The sequence below is a fragment of the Mobula birostris genome, chromosome 1 (assembly GCF_030028105.1).
Source record: "Mobula birostris isolate sMobBir1 chromosome 1, sMobBir1.hap1, whole genome shotgun sequence".
In the NCBI taxonomy this organism is placed as follows: domain Eukaryota; kingdom Metazoa; phylum Chordata; class Chondrichthyes; order Myliobatiformes; family Myliobatidae; genus Mobula; species Mobula birostris.
The window spans coordinates 12640141-12657440 of NC_092370.1; the positions used below are offsets into that span (position 1 = coordinate 12640141).

Here is a 17300-nt window from a genome sequence, read left to right on the forward strand (position 1 = left end):
ACCTAGAAGGACTGCTTGGGGTCCTGAATGGTAGGTGTAGGGGCAGGTGTGGCACTTGCTCTGCTTGCAAGGGTAAGTACCAGGAGGGAGATCAGTGGGGAGGAACGAAGGGAGAAGGAAGTTGCATAGGGTGTGATCCTTGCAGAAAGTGATGGGGTGGGGAGGAGGAAAGATGTACTTGGTGGTGGGATCCCATTGAAGATGGCAGAAGTTGTGGAGAATTATGTGCTGGATGCAAAGGTTAGTGGGGTGATAGGTGTGGACAAGAGTGACAAGGGGTGGTGGGAGAATTGGGTGAACGCAAACGTGTAAATTGGAAGAGATGCGTGTGAGGACAGTGTTGATGGTGGAGGAAGGAAAACCCCTTTCTTTGAAGAAGGAGGGCATCTCATTAGCTCTGGAATGAAAAACCTCATCCTGAGAGCAGATACGGCAGAGATGGAGGAACTGAGAGAAGGGCTTGACATTTTTACAAGTGACAGGGTGGGAAGAGGTATAGTCCAGGTAGCTGTGAGAATTAGTGGGTTTATAAAAGATATCAATAGAAACCATATAAACCATAGAAAAACTACAGCACAGAAACAGGCCTTTTGGCCCTTCTTGGCTGTGCCGGACCATTTTCTGCCTAGTCCCACTGACCTGCACATGGACCATATCCCTCCATACACCTCCCATCCATGTATCTGTCCAATTTATTCTTAAATGTTAAAAAAGAACCCACATTTACCACTTCGGCTGGAAGCTCATTCCACACTCCCACCACTCTCTGTGTGGAGAAGACCCCCCCCCTAATGTTCCCTTTAAACTTTTCCCCCCTCACCCTTAACTCATGTCCTCTGTTTTTTATCTCCCCTTGCCTCAGTGGAAAAAATCTGCTTGCATTCACTCTATCTATACCCATCATAATTTTATATACCTCTATCAAATCTCCCCTCATTCTTCTACGCTTCAGGGAATAAAGTCCTAACCTATTCAACCTTTCTCTGTAACTGAGTTTCTCAAGTCCCAGCAACATCCTTGTAAACCTTCTCTGCACTCTTTCAACCTTATTTATATCCTTCCTGCAATTTGGTGACCAAAATTGAAAACAATACTCCAGATTCGGCCTCACCAATGTCTTATACAACCTCATCATAACATTTCAGCTCTTATACTCAATACTTTGATTAATAAAGGCCAATGTACCAAAAGCTCTTTTTACAACCCTATCTACCTGTGACGCCACTTTTAGGGAATTTTGTATCTGTATTCCCAGATCCCTCTGTTCTACTGCACTCCTCAGTGCCTTACCATTAACCCTATATGTTTTACCTTGGTTTGTCCTTCCAACGTGCAATACCTCACACTTGTCTGTATTAAACTCCATCTGCCATTTTTCAGCCCATTTTTCCAGCTGGTCCAAGTCCCTCTGCAGGCTCTGAAAACCTTCCTCACTGTCTACTACACCTCCAATCTTTGTATCATCAGCAAATTTGCTGATCCAGTTTACCACATTAGATAAACTGACTCCAGAGATAGAGAAAAAAACATCGAGAAAGGGGAGAGAAGTGTTGGAAATGGACTAGGTAAATTTAACAGTAGGGGGGAACTTGGAGGCAATGTTGATGAAGTTGATGAGCTCAGCATGGATGCAGGAAGCAGCAGTAATGCAGTTGTTGATGTAGCATAGGAAATGTTGGGGAGTGAAACCGGTGTAGGCTTGGAACATAGACTGTTCCACATGGCTGACAAAAAGGCAGGCATAGCTGGGACCCATGTGAGTGCCCATGGCTCTGGGAATACAGGTCTATAATTCCTTGATGCGTCATATGTAGATAGGGTCATAAAGAAAGCTGGTGGCACATTGGCCTTCATAAATCAAGGTACTGAGTGCAGGCGATGGGATGTTATGTTGAAGTTGTATAAGATGTTGGAGAGGCCTAATTTGGAGTATTGTGTGCAGTTTTGGTCACCTACCTACAGGAAAGATGTAGATAAGTTTGAAAGAGTACAGAGAAAATTTACAAGGATATTGCTAGTCAGAAGGACCTGAGTTATATGAAAAAATTGAATAGGTTATGTCTTTACTCCTTGGTACATTAAAGATGGAGCGGTGATTTGATTTGATAGAGGTATACAAAATTATGAGGAGTATAGATGGGGTGAAGGCAAGTAGGATTTTTCCACTGAAGTTAGGTGGGACTACAACTAGAGCTCATGGATTAAGGATGAAAGTTAAAAAGTTTAAGGGGAACATGAATAAAAACTCCCGTCTCCCCTTCCCCCACCACCACTCCGCAGCCCCGTCTTCCTCAGATCCCACCGTCAACTCCTGGGCCCTCGGAGGCTCCATCTTCCTCTCACCCCAACCCTCCCCTCTCCATTGACACCCCCAGTCTCCCCCCTCCCCCCTCTTATCCGTGCCGGGTCTTTACCATCCCCTCCGACCTTCAACTGTCGGAGGCAGAACGCTCGGTCCTCAGTAAGGGCCTCACCTTTGTCCCCCTTCGCCCACACCTCAGCGAGTTCCGTGTTCGCCACGATGCGGAACTTTTCTTCCGCCGTCTCCGTCTCCGAGCCTACTTCTTCGGTAAGGATTCTTCCACCCCCACCGATGACCCCTTCTCCCGTCTTCAACCCTTCTCTTCTTCATGGACACCCTGCTCTGGTCTTCTGCCTGCTCTGGATCTCTTTATTGCTAATTGCCGATGGGACATCAACCGTCTCGACTTCACCGCACCTTGTCCCCATTCCAATCTCACTCCTTCCGAACGCTCTGCTCTCCACTCCCTCCGCACTAATCCTAACCTGCCGATAAGGGGGGTGCTGTTGTAGTCTGGCGTACTGACCTCTACCTTGCCGAGGCACAGCGACAACTCGCGGATACCTCCTCTTATTTACCCCTCGATCGTGACCCCAGTAAGGAGCACCAGGCCATTGTGTCCCACACCATCACCGACCTTATCCGCTCAGGGGATCTCCCATCCACTGCTACCAACCTTATAGTTCCCACACCTCACACTTCCCGTTTCTACCTCCTACCCAAGATCCACAAACCTGCCTGTCCTGGCAGACCTATTGTCTCAGCTTGCTCCTGCCCCACTGAACTCATTTCTGCATACCTCGACACTGTTTTATCACCCCTTGTTCAATCCCTTCCGACCTATGATCGTGACACTTCTCACGCTCTTAAACTTTTCGATGATTTTAAGTTCCCTGGCCCCCACCGCTTTATTTTCACCATGGATGTCCAGTCCTTATATACTTCCATCCCCCATCAGGAAGGTCTCAAGGCTCTACGCTTCTTTTTGGATTCCAGGCCGAATCAGTTCCCTTCTACCACCACTCTGCTCCGTCTAGCGGAATTAGTCCTTACTCTTAATAATTTCTCCTTTGGCTCCTCCCACTTCCTCCAAACTAAAGGTGTAGCTATGGGCACCCGTATGGGTCCTAGCTATGTCTGCCTTTTTGTTGGGTTTGTGGAACAATCTATGTTCCGTGCCTATTCTGGTATCTGTCCCCCACTTTTCCTTCGCTACATCGACGACTGCATTGGCACTGCTTCCTGCACGCATGCAGAACTCGTTGACTTTATTAACTTTGCCTCCAACTTTCACCCTGCCCTCAAGTTTACCTGGTCCATTTCCGACACCTCCCTCCCCTTTCTAGATCTTTCTGTCTCTGTCTCTGGAGACAGCTTATTCACTGATGTCTACTATAAGCCTACTGACTCTCACAGCTATCTGGACTATTCCTCTTCTCACCCTGTCTCTTGCAAAAACGCCATCCCCTTCTCGCAATTCCTCCGTCTCCGCCGCATCTGCTCTCAGGATGAGGCTTTTCATTCTAGGACGAGGGAGATGTCTTCATTTTTTAAAGAAAGGGGGTTCCCTTCCTCCACTATCAACTCTGCTCTTAAACGCATCTCCCCCATTTCACGTACATCTGCTCTCACTCCATCCTTCCGCCACCCCACTAGGAATAGGGTTCCCCTGGTCCTCACCTACCACCCCACCAGCCTCCGGGTCCAACATATTATTCTCCGTAATTTCCGCCACCTCCAACGGGATCCCACCACTAAGCACATCTTTCCCTCGCCCCCTCTCTCTGCATTCCGCAGGGATCGCTCCCTACACAACTCCCTTGTCCATTCGTCCCCCCCATCCCTCCCCACTGATCTCCCTCCTAGCACTTAATTGTGCAAGTGGAACAAGTGCTACACATGCCCTTACACTTCCTCCCTTACCATCATTCAGGGCACCAAACAGTCCTTCCAGGTGAGGCAACACTTCACCTGTGAGTCGACTGGGGTGATATACTGCGTCCGGTGCTCCCGATGTGGCCTTTTATATATTGGCGAGACCCGACGCAGACTGGGAGACCGCTTTGCTGAACATCTACGCTCTGTCCGCCAGAGAAAGCAGGATCTCCCAGTGGCCACACATTTTAATTCCACATCCCATTCCCATTCTGATATATCTATCCACGGCCTCCTCTACTGTAAAGATAAAGCTACACTCAGGTTGGAGGAACAACACCTTATATTCCGTCTGGGTAGCCTCCAACCTGATGGCATGAATATCGACTTCTCTAACTTCCGCTAGGCCCCACCTCCCCCTTGTACCCCATCTGTTACTTATTTTTATGCACACATTCTTCCTCTCACTCTCCTTTTTCTCCCTCTGTCCCTCTGAATATACCTCTTGCCCATCCTCTGGGTCCCCCCCCACTTGTCTTTCTTCCCGGACCTCCTGTCCCATGATCCTCTCGTATCCCCTTTTGCCAATCACCTGTCCAGCTCTTGGCTCCATCCCTCCCCCTCCTGTCTTCTCCTATCATTTTGGATCTCCCCCTCCCCCTCCAACTTTCAAATCCCTTACTCACTGTTCCTTCAGTTAGTCCTGACGAAGGGTCTCGGCCTGAAACGTCGACTGCACCTCTTCCTATAGATGCTGCCTGGCCTGCTGCGTTCACCAGCAACTTTGATGTGTGTTGCATGAATAAAAACTTTTTCACTCAGAGGGTTGTGAGAGTGTGGAATAAGCTGCCAGTGCAAATGGTGCACGTGCGTTCGATTTCAACGTTTATGAGAAGTTTGGATACGTACATGGGTGGTAGGGGTATGGAGGGCTATGATTCCAGTGCAGGAATGTTAAATTAAACTGCCAACAGTGCCAGTTGGTAGTTCAAATGGTTAGGCATGGACTAAATGGGCCAAAGGGCCTGTTTCTGTGCTGTACCTTTCTATGACTCTATCCAGGACATGTCCTCTTCTCATTACTACCATCAGGGAGGAGGTACAGGAGCCTAAAGACACATATCCACGGTTTCAGGAACAGCTTCTTCCCCTCCGCCATCAGATTTCTGAATGGTTCACGAACACATGAACACTCTCTCGTTATTCCCTTTATTTTGCACTATTTATTTATTTTGTACTATTTATTTATTTTGTAATTTTTAGTAATTTTATGACTTTGCATTTTACTGCTTCTGCAAAATAACAGATTTCATGTCATATATGGAGGTAATTATAAATCCATTCTGATTCCGATTCTGAGAGCTAATCCTAATGGAATCAAAGTTAAATGATAAAAGTACATAAAACATATATTTGCTACATGAACATACAGTATATGTTCGTATATATAGAATATACGTTCATGTTCATATTTAATCTCCAAGAGGATCACAACCTTTTTGTGACTTGCATGCCTCAATGACCCAGAGAGTTATGCTGCCTGGAGTCAGTTGAAGGGTTTGGAAAGAGACGTTGACTGTACTTTTTTCTACAGATGCTGCCTGGCCTGCTGAGTTCCTCCAGCATTTTGTGTGTGTGTTGCTTGGAGTCAGTACTTTATGTTTTGTCTCTTGGTAGGGTTACCCATGCCAAACAGGTCAAAGGTTAGAGGCCAAACTAAGAGTGGTCCTCTGATCCTCCAGGTTCAGGGGTTCAGTTCAGGACTAACAACCCTGACTGGTCAAACAAAACTGTTACGGAAACACCAAAGAAGAATCCTTCTACATCTGTGTGTGATGGTATTCCTGAGGCTCCACCCAGAACAGCAAACTGAGAGGAATCTACTGACACGATGAAGGAAGCTGTGAACGCCACCAGAGATGGAGGACCCAAAATTTCTGCCCTAAACACCAGAGGCGTATCTGGCAAAAAAAGAAGAATGTTCATCTATATATACACTAAACAAACATGTATGTTCTGATTATAGAACATAAAACATTACAGCACAGTTCCGGTCCTTGGACCCAGAATGTTGTGCCAGCATTTTAATCTACTCTAAGATCAATCTAACGTTTCCCTCCATTTTATGGCCTGGGGGAAGAAGTTACTTCCCATCCTAACAGTCCTTGTCCTAATACTACGGTACCTCAGTATCAGAATCAGGTTTAATATCACCGAAATATGACATAAAATCTGTTATTTTATGGCAGCAGTACATTGCAATACATAGCAATAAAATTTAAATTACAATAAGAAATATATATGAGATGTTAAATTGAATAAATAATACAAAAAGGAGAGCAAGAAAGTGAAGTCGTGTACATGGGTTCATTGTCCGTTCAGGAATCTGATGGCGGTAGGGAAAAAATTGTTCCTAAAGCATTGAGTGTGTGTCTTCAGCCTCTGTAGCTCCTCCCTGATGGTAGCAATGAGATGAGGGCATGTGCTGGGTGATGGGGGTCCCGACTCATGGATGGCACCTTTTTGAGGCATCTCCTTTCACAGATGTCCTTGATGCTGGGAGGCTAGTGCCCATGGTGGAACTGGCTGAGTTTACAACATTCTAAATACAAGAGATTCTGCAGATGCTGGAAATCCAGAACAACACACACAAAATGCTGGAGGAATTCAGCAGGTCAGGCAGCATCTACGGAAATGAATAAACAGTCGATGTTTTAGGCCGAGACCCCTCATCAGGGCTGGAAAGGAAGGGGTAAGACATTAGATTAAAAGGTTACAACTCTGCAGTTTTTTCCAATCCTGTATAGTGGCTCCTCCACACCAGACGGTGATGTAATTAGGTTACATCTATATGAACTTTGCTAGAGCCTTTGGTGACATATTGTACCAAATCTCTTCAAACTCCTAATGAAATATAGTTGCTGTTGTGCCTCCTTTGTAACTGCATCGATATGTTGGGGCCAGGCCCTCCTGCCTGATGGTAGGGGACGAAATGTATAATATATAATAATGTGTAATGTGTAGAATGAGCTAATACTTCAGTATATCAACGACGGAATTTGCTGATTGGTGTCCAAAAGAGGTAAAAATTATTTGTAAAAAACATGGTTAAAATCTTGCTGGGTCTGTAAGTCATAAGTTTTAAAAGAAATAACAGTGAAACGTGAAATTACCAGGTTATGCTGAATCGTGCAAGAACTCTGACTGTGACTACATAGATAAAATGTTCAGGATGCTAACAGACCAGGGTAAAGTCATCATGCTTTTATTGAATGGTACTGAGTTTTATTTAATTATTTACTTAGAGATACAGCGTAGAATACGCCCTTCCAGTCCAATGAGCTGTGCTGTCCAGTAGCCCACCTATTTTAATCCTAGACTAATCACAGGATAATGCACAATGACCAACTAACCTACTAACCAGTCTGTTTTTGGACTGTGGGAGGAAACCAGAGCCCCCAGAGGAAACCCGTGCAGTCACAGGGAGATTGTACAAACTCTTGACAGACAGCTGTGGAATTGAACTCCTAACTCTGATGCCCTGAGCTGTAATAGCGTTGTCTAACTGCAATGCTACCGTGTTGCAAATGTGAGAGGTGGGATAGACATGTCAAAGGGAAATGAATCAGTTATCATGGTAACATCAACATGATTTAATAAACGATGCATTAAAATGCCGGTGGGAGACCAATAGTGTTCATATTACCAATTATAGCCCCAGTGAACAAGTTTATCAGATGGTAAAGACATGGGGTGATGGAATAAATGGGCATCATGGTGGCGTAGCGGTTAGCGTGACATTGCTGCAACTCAGCGTGTTCCAGAGTTTGGAGTTTTTCAGGTGCCGTTCTGTTAGGAGTCTCTGCATGTCCTCCCGATGGAATGTGCGGGTTTTCTCCGGGTCCTCTGCTTTCCTCCCACAGTCCAAACATTAATTGGTCATTGTAAATTGTCCCATGGTTAGGTGAGGGTTAATCAGGTTCGTTCTGGGTTGCTGGGATGGTGTAGCTTGAAGGGTCGGAGAGCCTAAGCTGTAATATATCACTCATAAAAATAAATAACAAGGTGATATGTGGCTTAGTAAACATGAGCAACCACAGAAATATATTGTAAATAGGATCAAGTGCAACCATGCACATGCTTTAGAAGTCCATGTGTGATCATGTTGTTGGATTGGACTGTATAATTGTTATTTCTCTTGTGGTTTCACTCTCTTGCACTGGTTTGTATTTTTATATAATTATCTTAAATAGAATACTGTGCAAGTCTTAGAGATATACACACACACACACACACACACACACACACACACACACACACATACAGCTAGGGTGCCTAAGACTTTTGCGCAGTACTGTATTTGCCAACATGAAGTGGAGAGTGAGTTTGTAAATCTGGTGGGATGCAAATGATGTCGGGAATGGGGTGGATGGGGTGCTGTGGGGGGGCATGTGGGACAGGTGGCAGTGAGGGAGTATCGGGGCAGGGGGTGGTACGGGTGCAGACACACCGAGGCAAGGTTGTTTGATTCCAAACAATTGGTTTATTGATCATATTGATTATTACAGAATGTCTCTCTAGTGCTCCCCGCTCCCTTCCCCTATCCCCAACCATGATTCCCCTCTCCCTGTCCCCTTCAGACTCTCAGTCCATGAAAGAGACCTATATCAGAATCAGGTTTATCATCACGAAATTTGTTGTTTTTTTGTGGCAGCAGTAGAGTGCAATACATATATACCTACGCTACATATATATGTTCCAAAGACTTTTGGACGGTACTGTATATGTAACTATTCATTGTGTTCTCTAGTGGTTACAGTTGTCTTTGTAGTTTTGCATTAATTGAATAGGGGCTACTTTATTGATCAACTGTTACCTATGGAAATTCAATGGGATTAGCAATCTGGTATAAAAGGAGCAGATTATGTTGGCTCTCTCCCTTTTGTTCTTCCCGCTTTGCCACTAGGCTCTTAGTTTTTCACTCTTTCTCTCTTTCCTTTTCCATTCTTCTAACGCTTAATAAACAATTGGAAGCAATAGGTTTTAGGCCCCATTCATTCCGAAGGTCGTCCAATCATGAAAACATCAGGATCCAACGTTGTCTATACAATGCTGGGATTGCAATGTACTTCTAAAAGACTTTACAACATTAACTGCACCACTGAGGTCAGGTCAATGGATATTGTTTTTGAAGGGGACACCTAAAGGAAAACTCCAACTCCAATGATATGGAATAATATATCCTGATTTAAACACTGTGATTTGTTTTCCAACAAGTCATAAGAAGATTGAAGAAGGGGAAAATGGCTGATATTCACATCCAGTCAACCACATCTATTGATGTTTCTGAATCCATCATGAATCACCATTTTGAACGACAGACAACTAGATAGCAACTTCATGTTACATGTTGGATTCTGCTCAGGGAAAAGTAATGTTAAATTTTGCTGCCTGGCAGGTTTGGTAGGTGTGGAAATTGCAACAAGACAAGGGTTAAGATAATGGCCAGACAAGGATTGTTTATAGATAGTGTGCAGCCAATCCAGGCAAGAAAGGCATTTGAAAGGAAGTCTTTGTAGAGCGGAGCTTTCCTTTGCACAGCAGGGGACTGGAGCTATTTGGCATACCAGGACAAAATAAGAAGGTATACAAAGGATTTTATGGTAATACTTAATATTGGTCTTTATTACTTATTAAGTAATTAGTTACTTTACTAATTCTGAAATATTACCGGCCTTTATTGTGTGGATTCTATTGGCTATATGGTAATACAATAAGTTTGCTATAGCTGGAGGTGGTAGTGGCGATAAGTTCCCATTCCATTTGGGATGAAGTTGAGGGGTAGTTGGGGTAGATGAAGTTGGGATGAAGTTGAGGGGTAGCATGCAGCTGAAAAGTAGGAGAGGGGCAAAGGACTGGAGGCAAAATGGTTTGGTGAGAAAACCATTCTAGTTTGAAAAAAAAAACTGAAAATGCCGGGAAGTATTCAGAGGGCTAGACAATATAGGCAGAGAAACAATTCATGTTATAAGCCAATGAACTGTCATCAAAACCAAAGTTAAATGTTTACATCTGAAAAAATTAACACTTTCTCGCTACACAGAGACTGAGATCTCCAGCATTTTCTGTTCTTATTCTTGGGTGATAGCAATTATTTTAAGGTTATTATAGCTGGGGTGGTGGTGGGGATAAACTCACACTACCTATTAAATGCTCCCAATTTCATGCGTTTCAAATAGCCTCTGACAACCAAGTCCAGCTCCTGGCCTTCATGTGTGGCATAGCTACTAAGCCTAGCAGAACTATTTCTACTGACAGGAGACTTCGGGCAGATGGGGCTCACCTAGGAGACGGAAAACTTTGATCTCAAGCCTCTACTGCCTTGTGGCTATACCCACCCATGGGGAAAGCTCTGGGAGCAAACGCTGAGGAAAAATCTGGAGCTGGAGTCCCTAAGGCCATCCTATGTTGAGTTCAACGTTGAATAGAATCTCCTGCAATGTCACTGGTGTCATACTGTATTGGTCTCTGCTGCCCTTTGGATTCCTCAGCTACATAGAGAGGGGAAGCCTGCTGCCTGGGAAATAGCTTGCTCTCCGTATTGTACTGTCCTGGCTTGTGTATCATGTAGACATCCATCGTCGACCCTAACCAATGGAGGATCTAAGGTATTACTATAGCGTGATTGGTATGATTGATTAAGCAAATGAATATCAACAATGTTACCAATTGGTCTTACCTTCCAGTATGGCGGCACATGTAGATGCAGCAGCCTCTCGGGGGCCAACCAAAGGCGCTTTTCTCCTTGTTAAATGTGCTTTTTTAATCGTAAAACTACACTGGACTACGATAACTATGGGTACAGCATGTCTACCGCATAAGTAGGTTGCTTGTTGTTCAGAGTAGCCGGCCGGGCTGTTGTAGGAGCTGGCCAGCTAATCATGAAGGGGAGGCTGGCCAGGGAGCTGCAGGAGGAGAGTCAGACTATCAGACTGCAGGAGGTGAGCCATACCGTCGGGCCCTGGGAGGAGATTCTGGCCAGTAGGCCGCGGGAGGAGCTGGACTGTATTCGGAGGAGCTGATCTGGGTGCAGGCTGTGTTGCTGCCTGCTACTCAAAGGCACCCGAGTTGGTGCATGAAGGCGACATGCAGAGAAACCGTGAGTGACTGTCTTGGACATTTCTTATGCGAATGCAAGACCCTTTTAGACGTTGATTGCTGCAGGCCTGTTTCCCATGTTTGGTGGTGAGGCAGCAGCGTTGTCTCAGTTGTAGCGAGGACTAGGCCTCAAGCTGAGGGCTTGCCTGCTGCTGCTGCAGACCAGGTGAGAGATGCGGAAGTGCTACCATATAGTATCTGCGCTTGGCTAGATTCTGGCTTCTACCATCGGTGCTGCCTTCCATATTTGAGTGGTGAAATGACAGGCTGAATGGGTGTGTCTGTACACTGCCAAGAGACTATACCGTTGATTGCCAGACATTGTCGCTCAGGGTCTTGGACTATTTATATATATGTGTTTTTTTTGCAAGTGAATATGCTTCTTTGCTCACTATTTTGAATTATGTTACTTGCTATTTTGAAGTTTGCTTGCTATTTTTAGCGCTTTGCACTTTGGCCCCAGAGGAACGCTGTCTCGTTCAGCTGTATCCTTGTAAGGTTTGAGTAATAGTTAAATTTGATTTGATTTCAGTGTGCAGGTAATAAGCAGTGACAGTAGATATCCCAAAAGGTTAGAGCAGAGGATTTTGGCGAAGAGATCTCAGGAATCACAGATACAAGGGCAGGTGAACAATGGGATAAAGAACGGAGGATAGGAGAACGGCGGTGATCCCATTAGGGTGGGAGAAGGTCTCTGTGATTGCTGGTGGTCAGTTGGTGATGTGAACGATGAGTTTGAGGATGATCACAAGGTGGCAAATATTTATGGTTTCACTTTATTAGGTTTGAAATTCAGAACCTATTTTGTTATTTTTGGCTGAGATACAACATTATAAATACTGTTTTTATTAATTTTCCCGATCAAGGTTCTCAGTACCTGGGGATTTTGTCAATGCGGGCTAAAAACATAAATCTTGTAAGTCTGTTTTCAGTGATTGACCTATATGCTGAGGGTAGACTTATTCCCATACTGTGATGGGTTAAACCAAAGCACTGATGCCTTGAGGAAGGTTGTATTTCAGTTTCAGAATTTTAAACCTTCTAATTCGGAGTCAAAACCATGTGTTTTGAGAGGTAGTATTACTCTCTGTATTCCAGTTCATGTTATATTTAAATATAGGTTCCACCTTCTATACTTTTAATTTGAAACATAGTTTGATAATGGAGATAAAAGCAGTTAATATTTGGAACTATTATATAGTGCAGAATATTTTTTAGTGAATCTAATCACTCAAACAAGGAGGCTACTTACCTTGGATTGTTCTTTAATGTATTAATAAGAAATTCATGCAAATCTATCCCCGTGGAGTCTGTATACTCTTGACTGCAATCTGCAACATAAGAACAGATGTTCAACAAGACATGATTTTTACCTGTACCGCGGGCCTTTGATTTATAAAATAATTAGTGGTTGGATATGAACCAATGAGTGGGCTATCTTCATCATTCATCTCAAAAGGGCAAAGCAGAAGACAGAATTAGATACAGCAACTGATCTAGTGAGAGAAGGAAAACATGATCTTCAAGAACAAAGCAGACAGGGAAGGAGCAACACTTCATATTCTGTCTCGATAGCCTCCAAACTGATGGCATGAACATCGATTCCTCTAACTTCCAGTAATTTCTCCTCCCTCCCCTTCCACTTGATGAGGTCATCAGCTGTATCCAGTGCTTAGGAAGACCCGTGTAGTTTGGGTACGCTTCATTGAGCACCTCGTTCCATCCACCACAAAAGTGTGATTTCCCCATTTCAAATTGGCTTCCCATTTTCATGGCATCAACATAACTTACTCTAATTTCTGGTAATTTCTCCTCCTCCCCTCTCTCTCTTTTTACATTCCCTGTTCTGTTTTATCTCTCACCCCTTCCCTTCTCCTCACTTGCCCATTGGTGCCCCTCCTCCTTCCCTTTCTCCCTTGGTCCACCCCCCATCTCCTACCGCCTTCCTTCTTCTTCAGCCCTTTAACTCTTCCACCTATCAGCTCCCAGCTTCTTACTTCATTCCCCCCTTCCCCCACCCACCTACCTTCTCTCTCACCTGGCTCACCTATCACCTGTCAGATTGTACTCCTGCCCCTCCCTCCGCCTTCTTGCCCAGGCTTCTACCACCCGCCTTTCCAATCCAAATGAAGGGTCTCCACCTGAAAAGCCAACTGTTTGTTCCTCATCCCTGGGAAAGGAAGGATCATCACCTAGAAGATGTATAGATGGACTACATCTGGAGTTGCAAGACTGGCCAGAATAGAGGACTCTGGTGAACTGCAGAGGAGATTTGCAAGGATGTTGCCTGGATTGGAGAGCAAGCCTTATGAAAATAGGTTGAGTGAACTCGGCCTTTTCTCCTTGGAGCGACAGAGGATAGAGGTGATTTGATAGAAGTGCATAAGATGATGAGAGGCATTGATCATGTGGATAGTCAGAGGCTTTTTCCCAGGGCTGAAATGGCTGCCACAAGAGGGCACAGGTTTAAGGTGCTTGGGAGTAGGTACAGAGGAGATGTCAGGGGTAAGTGTTTTTACACAGAGAGTGGTGAGTGCGTGGAATGGGCTGCCAGCAACGGTGATGGTGGTGGATACGATAGCGTCTTTTAAGAGACTTTTAGATAGGTACATGGAGCTTAGAAAAATAGAGGGCTAAGGGTAACCCTAGTAATTTCTAAGGTAGGGACATGTTTGGCACAACTTTGTGGGCCGAAGGGCCTGTATTGTACTGTAGATTTTCTATGTTTCTAAGAGCCGAGAGGTAATGTTGTAGCTATATGGGACCCTGGTCAGACCCCACTTGGAGTATTCTGCTCAATTCTGGTCGCCTCACTACAGGAAGGACATGGAAACTATAGAAAGGGTGCAGAGGAGATTTACAAAGATGTTGCCTGGATTGGGGAGCATGCCTTATGAGAACAGGTTGAGTGAACTCGGCCTTTTCTCCTTGGAGTGACAAAGGTTGAGAGGTGACCTGATAGAGGTGTATAAGATAATGAGAAGCATTGATCGTATGGATAGTCAGAGGCTTTTCCCCAGGGCTGAAATGGCTAGCACGAGAGGGCATAGTTTTAAGGTGCTTGGAAGAAGGTACAGAGGACATGTCAGGGGTAAGTTGTTACACAGAGAGTGGTGAGTGTGTGGAATGGGCTGCCAGTGGCGATGGTGAAGGCGGATACGATAGGGTCTTTTAAGAGACTCCTGGATGGATACATGGAGCATAGAAAACTAGAGGGCTATGGGTAAGCCTAGGCAGTTCTAAGAAAAGGACATGTTCGGCACAGCTTTGTGGGCCGAAGGGCCTGTATTGTGCTGTATGTTTTCTATGTTTCTACATCCTTGGACTGTGTTGGTCATTGACGCAAACGATGCAATTCACTGATGTTTCAGTGTGCCAATGACAAATAAAGCTAATTTTTAGTCTATGTTTTAATCACCGAATATTCAGAGTGACACATGGGCCGGGAAATGGCTACAATTGCATTCCAGAAAATAATTCAATTTTCAGACATGCACCACTGAAAAATAAGTGAAAATTCTTGTGAATTTGACATGATATAAATAAAATGCATAGAAATGTTTCTTCAGCTTTTAAAGGTCACTTAACCAACGCCATAACGACATCCTTTTTAAGTTTTTGTGCTTGTAGTCTGCCAAGTAGGTAGAATTTCAAGGTCTTGAATTCAAAATGGGATTAATTTTATAAACATACCTTTAGACAGCATTTTGATTTTAGGCTTTTCACTGGTTTTATCTTTGTTTTTATCCTTTTCAAATTCTTCTTTGTTATTTTTGTCCTCATCTTGAAAGCTTGATGTGCGGCTGAGCTGTAGATGAACAGAATCCTGCAGGGCAAGCAGATTCAGGATTGTTTCATTACTGGTGAATGCTACTTTCACTAATGATACTCTCTAGGCTGAAATTACCTTCCAAAGAAGAATAGGCATACCTTCATTTTAATTACACATTATTACATACCTTTTCACGTATGAATAAAACTAAAAAACCTTTAGAACCTATAAAATGCATAATAAATAATCTTTATAATGCAAAGAAATAAAGCCCATCTTTTAAAGCTCAGGTCTTTCCTTTGACAATGGAAATGAGAAATCAGTACAGACTGTATGCTCTCTCAATGCTTATATTAAGCTAGTTTGACTTGGTTTATTGTTGTTACATACTAAGATACAATGAAAAGCTTGTCTTGCATACTGTTCATGCAGATCAGATCATTCCACAGTGCTCTGAGGTAGTACAAGTTAGAACAACAACAGAACGCAGAATAAATTGTAACAGCGACAGAGAAGGTGCAGCGTAGGTAGATAATGAGGTGCGAGGTAGACTGTGAGGTGAAGGGTCTAATTTATCGTACTAGCGAACCGCTGGATCAAGGGGACATCCGACTCAACTTGAATGAACACGTTACTCCGGTAGCCTCACTATAGGAAGGTTATACTGTATCCACCTACTCTCAAGGACTAGCTTACTTCTGTGCCTAGTCTCTGCAGTGAGGTCTTGCTGCCAATACCCACTGCTTGAGTGGAGGGTGCCCCCTCCCTACCAAGGAGGAAATACTTCCAGCTAACAAACTAGTTTAAACAGCTAACAAACCAGTTTATTTTTAATGATACATGTTTAAATTTCGACAAGTAATTCTTTACACACAGAGGATTTCTGATTTATAAAAGATTTTGGAATTACTAAAGATTTACAAACTACAAAGGATTTCCAAACACAATTCTTACGGACTCAAAGAACATACAAACGAATTGCATACAAATGGGTTGTCCGTCGCAGAAACTGAAGGTTGAGGAATTCTTCTTTTTGTCATTCCATTTTTCTGTCATTCTACTTATTATCCCAGATAATTCGCAATACATTCTAATTTTTGTAGTGTTTTTGCTACTAGATGACATCATCTGCACATTATAAACCCTAAACATACTGGAAGTCCAATGAACTCCTGGCGGGAGGAGAAGACGGCAGCGTGGTGATGTCTGTTATTTGTCAAGTAGGGTGCCGTGCGCAATCCTGATTTGATGGAGACAGACATGAGAACACGGAGGAACATCTGGTGCAACTTCTGAAATGTCTGCTTCGCTGCTACTGTGTGATCCAGAAACTCGGGAGGGGAAGGCCCCAAGTCCTCGGCTTTGCTTGTTGCTCGGCAGCCGAGGCGGGGTCGAAGCGCTCGGCAGAGGGTGGTGCTCGGTGCTCGGTGTCGGAAGGCTGGTTGGAGGCTCAAAGTTTTTGGACGGACTCAGAGTCCGCTGTGGTCGGGTGCTTCCAATGGTGCTGCATCGGCAAGTTTGCGGCGCTTGGAGGTTCATGGCAGGGAGAGTTTCTCCCTTCTGCTGGCTGCGTGAGATGATGAGGCTATCCGGACTTTGAGACTTTTTTTTACCATGTCCATGGTCTGCTCTTTATCAAATTACGGTATTGCTTTGCACTGTTGTAACTATATGTTATAATTATGTGGTTTTGTCAGTTTTAGTCTTGGTTTGTCCTGTGTTTCTTGTGATATCACTCTGGAGGAACATTGTATCATTTTTAAATGCATGCATTTCTAAATGACAATAAATGAGGACTGAGTGTCCTCATAATCTAATAATCTAATAACACATAGAAAATCCTGGAGGAAATCAGCGGGTCAGGCAGCATCTATGGAAATGAATAAAGTTCAAGGTTCAAAGTTCAAAGTACATTTATTATCCAAGTATGTATACTGTATATAACCCTAATATTCGTCTTCCCACAGGCAACCATGAAACAAAGAAACATCCTGGAACCCATTTAAAGAAAACCCCCACAAGAGCCATCAAACACCCAACACACGAAAAAAAGAACAGATCAGGCAAACAGCAAAAAGCAAGCAAATAACACATGGAACGTTAAACATCAAACTGCAGTGTCTCTGAAAGGGTCCGGGTGCCACAGCCACCGAGTCAGTGGGTTCAGCAGGGCACAGCACGCAGAGCCAGTTC

The 17300-nt window shown here is 44.1% G+C and overlaps 1 protein-coding gene across 4 annotated transcripts in view; it reads right to left on the reverse strand.

The window, feature by feature from the left end:
• The window catches only part of LOC140186273 (cAMP-regulated phosphoprotein 21-like), a 379019-nt gene that overhangs the window by 139452 nt on the left and 222267 nt on the right, over positions 1–17300 (reverse strand). For all 4 annotated transcript variants that reach the window (XM_072242365.1, XM_072243188.1, XM_072241563.1 and 1 more), the window contains exons 6-7: positions 15029–15161; positions 12588–12666 (exon numbers count right to left, since the gene is read on the reverse strand). In XM_072242365.1, the coding sequence (XP_072098466.1) occupies positions 12588–12666; positions 15029–15161 (212 nt within the window). The remainder of the gene's footprint in view (positions 1–12587; positions 12667–15028; positions 15162–17300) is intronic.